General features: G+C 35.2%; 1 protein-coding gene across 2 annotated transcripts in view; it reads left to right on the forward strand.

Annotated features, from left to right (window-relative positions):
- The first annotated feature begins 2,990 nt into the window (after positions 1 to 2,990).
- The window catches only part of LOC109000668 (putative phospholipid:diacylglycerol acyltransferase 2), a 17,307-nt gene continuing 11,129 nt past the window's right edge, over positions 2,991 to 9,168 (forward strand). For both annotated transcript variants that reach the window (XM_018977623.2, XM_018977624.2), the window contains exons 1-2: positions 2,991 to 4,124; positions 4,247 to 4,469. In XM_018977623.2, coding sequence (XP_018833168.1) covers positions 3,646 to 4,124; positions 4,247 to 4,469 — 702 coding nt within the window. In that variant the 5' untranslated portion in view covers positions 2,991 to 3,645. The remainder of the gene's footprint in view (positions 4,125 to 4,246; positions 4,470 to 9,168) is intronic.

The following is a 9,168-nucleotide window of genomic DNA, read 5'->3' on the forward strand; positions in this document are numbered from 1 at the left end:
TTCCAAAGTTATCATAGATCAAAACTAGAAAAAATCACATTGTTATTGTTTAGGTGCGGTGAAATTATAAATTGATTCTCGTGGTATGAAATTCTAAAAACAGGTCAAACATTGAATAATAAATTTATGCTTTCATACATTGTATAATAATATTTTTATAAATAGGGGCTTCCGTTTTGTATTCAATCGCAATTAAGATGTAGCTTTTAAAATATATTTTCCTCTTTTAATTTCTAGATAGTAGGACAGGTATTCATCTTTTTACTCTTTGCTTTTCTTCCAGTTTGAAATGGTATTTGTTTTAGCTCAATCTAACTTAAATTGCAAAAACTTGGAAAGGTTAAAAAAAAAAGAAAAAAAAGAAAAGGAAACATAGATAAGATGAGAAATTTGTGAATATTAGTAAAATAATTGTGAACAGTAGTGAAATAGTTTGAGTTATGATATTTTATGGAATTTTGAAAAATAATAGAGAAAAAGTTGAATAAAAATATTATAAAATTAAAATATTGTTAGAATATAAATTTTTAATAAATTATATATTTAAATGGTGCTTAAATGTTAAAATATAATGAGATAAGATGAAACCATCTTAATATCTAAACAATGTCTAATTATGATGAACCTGGATCTGATTTCACTTGATCAAGGTAACATTTTTTATCTTTCTTATTTTTGGAAAATGATAGTGTGCCTCATGGTTTTGGCTCTCATTTTGTCCACTCGCTCATATATTTTATTTTTTTAATTTGTTTCTTAATAATTAACAAAATGACTATTAGTGAATTGACGTATTTTATTCTTTTAAATGTTTAAAAATATTTAAAAACTATTTGAAAGAAAAAAAAATATAATTTGTACTAGGGGCATACCCAATACACAATAGTAGTAGGATCATTTATTTTTTCCCTTACGTTGTCTTTATTATTATTTTTGATTGGAATTGAATATCTGAAAAAACGTCACGACTAATTTTCGGAATGCACAAATCATTAGCAATAAGTTTCTTATAAGTATAGTTCAAATAATTTAAAGAAGAAATCTCGGTCCACCCAATATGATTCGATCCTTAAACCTCATAGGAATTAGCAAGACGAAAATTTTTACAAGTTGAGCCAACCCATATGAATTTCCAAAGGTATTTTGATGTTTCAGCTGGCATCTCTTTTCAGTTCTCACCATTTATATCCCAATTGAATTTTTCAATAAAATTATTGGCTTGTTGAAAGGAAAAGGAAAAGGAAAAACGCCCGGCTGCCAGTGCCACCTACCGACGTTGTTGGTCCTCTGTTTCTTCTTTGTCCACTTGAGGACAAAGAAGAAGATACAAAACAGAAAACGCAATCATATCCATTATCCACCGTCTACTTTTTCTTAAACATCGTCCCTCTGTCAAATCGTTCCTTTTTCTTTCATTTTCGTTTGAATAATAGTACTAATCTTAATTTCTTACCAATTGTTTCTGATCAATAGTTTCTATTGCTGTCTTTTTTTTATATTATTATTTTAAGTAAATAATTTTTAATAATATTATAAACTTTTTTATTCTTTTAGAAATATATATAAAAAAATACAAAAAAAAAATCTTAAAACCACTAACAAAAGCTTCCAACTGGAAGCAATAGTTGTAGTGTCACTCTTTTAATATTTTTTCTTAATTATTAAATGAGTGATTTTTATTATATTAATAATTTTTTTTAAATATTTACATATATTAAAAAATATAAAAATTAAAAAGACAAATTTATGTTAACGGCACGCCAGCGTCATTGCTGGCAGCAGCCTACCTCTACTCTATATATAGGAGCATTGTCCCAAAGCAGGAATCTGAAAAAGGTTTCCCAGTTAGAATCACATAACGTCCAAAATTTAGATGTGAAAGGCACCCAAATTTAGATGTCAGGTAGGTTTGGAGTAAGATTCAGAATTTTGTGGTTTATTTTAATATTATTATTATATTAAAATTTAAAAAAATTAAATTTTAATATTATTATTATATTAAAATTTAAAAAAATTAAATTAAAATTTAAAAAAATTGAATTGTTAATTATATTTTATATAAAAATTTAAAAAAGATGTAATGATATGATGAAATAAAATGAAATAAAAATTTTGTATCTCATCCTACTCTAAACTTGCCTAAATCTAAGCTTCGTGTTTTTTCAATCTATCTCATCTTATTTTATTTAATTATTATAATTTTTAAATAAAATAAAATAAAATAAAAATTTTAATTATTTTAATATTTTAAAATAAAAAAAAATTAAAAAAAATATTTTAAAAATATTTTATTTAATTTTAATTTTAATTTCAATTTTTCTTATCTTATCTCAATATTTGAGAAAGGTATTGCAGCAAGAGACCTGAGTCCTGACACAGGGCTATAGCTCTTACATAACGTCCAAAATTTAGATGTGAGAGGCCAAAATTTTGCCAAATTATATTATAATAAGAATAAATTTATAATATAAGAAATTATATCAAGTCAAATTATTTAGATTATTTTAATATAATAACTCCGTGGTTGGGAGTACAAAGAATGAATTCAACTTTAAGATATAAGATTTTATAAACAAGAGCTACACATTTTTATCAAGGTAGACAAATTATTAGCATAAGTGTGTGATGGAATTTTATCAAGTAAATTTTAGAGTTTTATTTTCATAAATGAGTAAACGAATTATAATGAAAAGTTAAAGATTATTTAATATCTTAATAATTATTTTGTATTTATAGTGCATTTTTTTTTTTTTTGAGTACTCTCCAAATTCGTAGTATGCTATATTAGATTCGGAGTAAATAAAGACAAATTTGGGAATTTGTGTTTCTCGTAACGTGTGCTTTATTCCCCATGATTTGGGGTTGCACTGACCCATGCCCCCGCCACCTTTGGATTCTCCGGTCCTCGCTACGGTAAACGTAGACGTCTCTCTCAAAGTCTCACCTCTACTTTCCAAAGTTACACCGATCTCCATTCCCAAAACAAAAAAACGCAGGCCAGCTCTGGAATTTACCATTACCTTTACTATTTCCTTCTTAAACGCAACCCAGCCTAGGATTTTCTACTTCTTCCCTGTACTCATTTACACTGGTCACCCTGTTGTTTTGTCCCGAAAGAGTTGTGCGTGTATGTGTAAAAGAAAGGTTAGACGGGCATCCACGTGAAAGCCAAAGAATTATGTGGAAACGTCTATGGTGGTGACAGCTGATAAAGGTCTGCATGTAAAGGCCAAGACAAGTGTCTTTGTGAAAAACCCAGCAATGTTTAGGTGTGCACAGTACTCTGTTAAATCTTTCATCCACCACTGCAATTTGGTGGTTGTAGAAGGAGACGGCGAAGTAACTTTTGCTTTCTCTTTCTCTTCTTGTTTTTCCTTTCAACTGTTTGTTTCTGAGGCTCGTTTCTGAGGCTCATCCGCAGACACCATACCCATTATCTTCTCCTTTTTCTCCACCACGTGGCTTAGCTTTGTAACTGCTTTCTCTAGCGGCCAAGCCCATAACCACTTCCTGCAATATAATTCAACTCTCCCCCTCCCACCCGCCCCAATGCGTCACTACATTTCACACACTTCCTTGTAATCCTTTAATGGGTTGGTCTTGTTCGTGTTAGTACTGGTGAACTATAAGTTGTTTTGGTATTTCATGGCTTCCATTCTTCGGTTTCGCAAGCTATGCTATGTGGAGCCTGTGAAGTGCTCTTCATTGGGTTTTCAATCTTATGTGACCCCAAAAGTTGGTAAGAAAGATGACGGTATTGTTCCCAAGGTTAAAACTGTAGTAGTGGAGAAGAAGAGGGAGCAGCAGAAGAAGAAGAAGAAGAAGAGGCAACCCAAGGAATGGAGGTGCATAGATTACTGTTGTTGGATGATTGGATATATGTGCACAACTTGGTGGCTTCTCTTATTTCTGTACCACTGTTTGCCAGCTACATGGCCTGGCTTTCAGGTACCTGAATCGCCGGGAACGAGGCTTAAGCGCGAAGGCTTAACCGCGCTTCACCCTGTAGTTCTGGTGCCCGGCATTGTCACTGGTGGGCTAGAGCTTTGGGAAGGCAGGCCTTGCTCTGAGGGTCTGTTTAGAAAGCGGCTTTGGGCTGGGAGTTTTTCCGAAATCTTTAAGAGGTCGCATTTCATTATAGAATTAAATAATATAAGATTGCACCATAGATTTTGGAAGTTTGTGCTTTTTGGGAATCTTTTGAGAATGAAGTTGTGAACTTATCTGGAATTGGGTTCCACTGCAGGCCTTTGTGTTGGTTGGAGCACCTATCATTGAACAATGAGACAGGACTTGATCCGCCCGGTATTCGGGTCCGGGCGGTTCCAGGGCTGGTTTCAGCCGACTATTTTGCTCCTGGTTATTTTGTTTGGGCCGTCTTGATAGAGAATTTGGCAAAAGTAGGCTATGAGGGAAAGAATTTGCATATGGCTGCCTATGATTGGAGGCTGTCTTTCCAAAATACAGAGGTATATATAAGTTCCCTCTGTTCTTTCGTTATGCTTTTTTTCCTACCATTTTACCGACCCAAAACACTTCATTCCTGAGAATTGAAGAGGAAAATAGAAAGGACGAAGCCTAAGTGTTTGAGAAAAGGCCTCATTGACTATTTTACTCTGAAAGAATTTGCATGTATCTGTTTTCCTTCATACACTACAAGGACCCTATAGGCCCTATTTATACAGACTGTCTCAAAGCAATGGAAATTACATTTACAGAAATTTCATTTGGAATTTACAAACAGACTTGGGACTACTTGAACAAATTCTGTTATTTCAGAATCAGTCCAGAATCTTCTAGACTATATTCGAGCTTCTCCTTCTTATTCTTCTGATCTGGTATTGCAGCAGCTAGTGCCTTAACAGTGCCCATTCAAGCACTACAAGACAAATTGTGAGGCTTGATTGTAGTTGAGTAAACCGAGCTGAAGATAAAGGCTTGGTAAATATATCTGCAAGTTGATCCTTACTAGACACAAATGAAACTTGAAGAGATTTAGCTGCCACACGATCTCTAACAAAATGATAATCTAGCTCAACATGCTTAGTGCGGGAATCTAAAATAGGGTTGACAGTTAAGTAGGTAGCACCCAAAATTGTCACATCACAAAGTTGGTGGATCTCTAAGAAATATGCCTAGTTCTTTTAAGAGATTGCAGCCAAAGGAGCTCACAAGCAGTGTTAGCTACTGCCTTGTATTCGGTTTTAGTGGAAGACCTAGCAATTGTTGATTGTTTTTTATAGCATTCTCATCCGTTTCCCTATAATTTTTTCTCAATTTTAGCTAGAAATCACACTTCTTTTAATTTTCTCCTAAATTTTACTAATCTTTAAAAAATCTCATACATCTCATTTCCTATCATTTCTTTATTCTATTAAAATAATAATTTTTCTATTCTTTAATTATTATTATTTCTTCATTTTTACATATTTAACTACTCCCTATAAAATATATATAAAAAGTGATTTAGGGGATGAACAGTAGCCTCCCCAAATATAGGGAGCTACTGTTCTGTAAGACCTCGTTCCCGTAGGATAGGGATGTTATTAACATTCATAACATAATGCCCGGCAAATAGATTCATATCCTGAAATACCTCATTTATTGAAAAGCATCATAATATTAAAACTGAATTGAACATGATTGTTTCGAAAACTGAACGTAAAATAAAAGAACATAAACTAATCCTATGAATGACATAAGGGCAATGCTACTTGCCCAGCTGGGGGCTCCTGCTGGGCCTGTAGCATTTTTTTATTTAGTTTATTTAATTTTTTTTTATATAGATATTTTTAATAATTTAAAATATTTTAAAAAATAAAATAAAAATTATAATATTATTAAAAAATACTTTCTTAATCATAAAATAGAATAAAAAATAATATTTATTCTACTTCGTGATTAAGGAAGTATTTTTTAATGATTTTTTTTTTACTTTCTGATTAAGGAAGTGTTTTTTAATAATATTTTAAATTTATTTTATTTTTTAAAAATATTTAAAAGTGTAAAAAAATCAATATAAAAAATAAATTAAAAAAATACACATAGAAAAGTATATGTTAAGCCCAACCGGAGCCTCCAATGAGATTGTAAGCATGTCCATTTTAAATATTTTTATATTTTTAAAAAATAAAATAAATTTAAAATATCATTAAAAAACACTTCCTTAATCAGAAAGTAGAATAAATATTGTTTTTTATTCTATTTTATGATTAAGAAAGTATTTTTTAATAATATTATAATTTTTATTTTATTTTTTAAAATATTTTAAATTATTAAAAATATCTATATAAAAAAAAAATTAAATAAACTAAATAAAAAAATGCTACAGGCCCAGCGGGAGCTCCCAGCGGGAGCCCCTAGTGGGGCAAGTAGCATTTTCCATGACATAAAAGAAATATAATTCTGGCGTGCCTATCATTTATTCCTTCCTAAGTCTTTGTACTAGATCTATTCCTAGCCATCTAGCTCTACGTCATCATAATCATCATCTGTAAGAATTAAACATGGAAGAAAATAAGAACACAAACAAAAAATGAGTCGAATACTCAGTAAGTAACACATCACACCGTAAAATATAATTTGGCCTAACATGGACTTAATTTCTAAAGACTCTTCATAATAGCTTCATAGATTTACAATCATACACGTAACATGACTTTCTGAAATACTTTACATACATATATCGTCACAGATTCATATAGCATACGTATTCATCATTAACATGAGCGGAAACATATATAATCATGGCAAAAATGTAATGTGAATGCATAATATCTTGTTTATCTTGTCTTAACATGGAGTGAAACACGCTTGAGTCCGTGCTTCACTTAACAGGCATTACATGGAGTGAAACACACTTGAGTCCATGCTTCACTTAACAGGCATTATATGGAGTGAAATACGCTTGAGTCCATGTTTCACCTATCTGTCATAACATGGAGTGAAACACGCTTGAGTCCGTATTTCACCTATCTTGCATAAATGGAGTGAAACACACTTGAGTCCGTGTTTCACCTAACTTGCATAACATAGAGTGAAACCCGCTTGAGTTCGTGTTTCACTTAACTTGCATAATATGGAGTGAAACACGCTTAGGTCCGTGTTTCACTTAACTTGTAGTTAACCATGCTTGAGTCCGTGGCACCGTAACATTTCTTATCTTTCTTAATGCATGAGAATTTATTGGGCTTCATGAACATTTCTAACATAACATATTCTTGTACATGGCATAGCATAACATGACATAATATGGCATATTCTTACACATGGCATTGCATAGCATGGCATATTTTTGTACATGACATAGCATAACATGACATAATATGGCATATTCTTGCACATGGCATAGCATAGCATATTCTTGTACATGACATAACATAGCATGGCATATTCTTGTACATGGTATAGCATGACATGGCATAACATGACATTTTCTTATACATGGCATAACATAACATGACATGACATAACATGCTCTGAACGTTTTATGACATTCCATGGCATACATGATCTAAATACTACATTCTATGGCATACATGATCTAAGTACTACATGAACATGGCATACATAATCTAAGTATTACATGGACATGGCTACTCCATTATATGGCATATTTGACTTGAATTACTACATGAGCATCTCATGGCTTTCATATGATTTTAGTAACATTTAATTAATCGAATAGCAAATTCATTCATTCAAGTATAATCTCATATTTCATCAAAGATCATAAAAGGAATCTAACCTTGACTTGCCTCATAGCACAGCGTAGTTAACCATCATAAGCACATCATACTTTCATTCATAACAATAATATTCACAATATACATGCATTTATATGATCATACTATTTACCTCTTAGCGTTGCTTCCACTATCTCATATCGTAATTGGTGACCTTTTAAAGAAACACTAGCCGATTGGGCTTAAGGCCCAAGGAAAATAGAGGCTCAAAAGGTTACACAACAAGGGTTAAAAGGGCATCCAAGTAATTACAGAATTAGTGAAGGGGCTTTTTGGGAGAGGCTGAAAACAAAACACATGAAAGGGGACACATCTTAGGATAAGACTAGGTTGAGGGGTATTTGTGTAAAACTTATAGTGATGCATGGGTATTTTAGGGACGCTGAAACAAAATAATAAAAGGAAGGAGACTTGCTTACGGGAGAGGAGGTTGTGCGACAACTCACTGAGAGGGGGCTGAGCTCTGGGTGGCTGGGAGTGACCGGCGACGCGGCTGGTGTCTCTAGGCAGTGGTGCGACACAGAGAGAAAAAAAAGGGTGAGAGAGTTAGAGAGAAGTTCTATCCAGCCAATAAGCACTAGGGAGGAAAATGGTAACCGACGACAATGGGCTCATCGGAAGGGAGTGGGCTCGACAGGGTTGGGCTGGTCGGCGATTTCTGTGGTGGTGTGGGAGGTGGTCTGACGAGGTGGCTGGGAACAAATGCAGGGGCTGTTTTTTATTCTCGGTGGGGAGAAAACAAAGACCTAGAGGACTTATGGGTTACGCACGTCGTGGAGGAAGGAGAGCTTTGTTAAAACCCCTAGGAAAGTGGCCTCGGGACAAGCCTCGACACGGCCCTTGGAAGGCAAGGACAGCACCACGGCTAGCCTACACGCATGCCTTGGCCCGCGCGTTGACACGCACGGGGCGCCCAACATGCAGGCCAGCGAGGTTAGTGGCCGCAAGCCCGTGCGCGATCGCCAGCGCGAGCCCCTGCCCCTGCGGGGGCCTCTGCGCACACCCCTGCGCGTGCTCCTGCATGCGCCCCTGCGCATGCCCCCGCACACGCCCAACGCATGAGCATGTGCGCAGCCCCATGCGCATGAACCTGTGCGCGCCACTGCGCACGCCCTTGCATGCAACCACGCGCAAGCTCCTGAGCGCGCGCCCTCCTGCGTCCCACGCCGCACACCAGTGAGGCTAGTGGCATGCTGTGAGGTCACGGCATGCCACTACAAAGCACGGCTCTAGCCCGTGCCTTGTGGAGCAGGCCAGTGGCATACCCACCAGGCATGCCATCCAGCGCATAGCTCCAGCCCATGCCTTGCGGTCCAGTGCCCAGGCCACCAGCCTGGGCCATGCAGCACGCACGCATGGCTCATCATCATCAGGCCTTGCATGGCACCAGGCCATGCCCATCAGCAAGCCATGCATGACATTA

This window comes from Juglans regia, chromosome 14, assembly GCF_001411555.2.
Source record: "Juglans regia cultivar Chandler chromosome 14, Walnut 2.0, whole genome shotgun sequence".
Taxonomy (NCBI): Eukaryota; Viridiplantae; Streptophyta; class Magnoliopsida; order Fagales; family Juglandaceae; genus Juglans; species Juglans regia.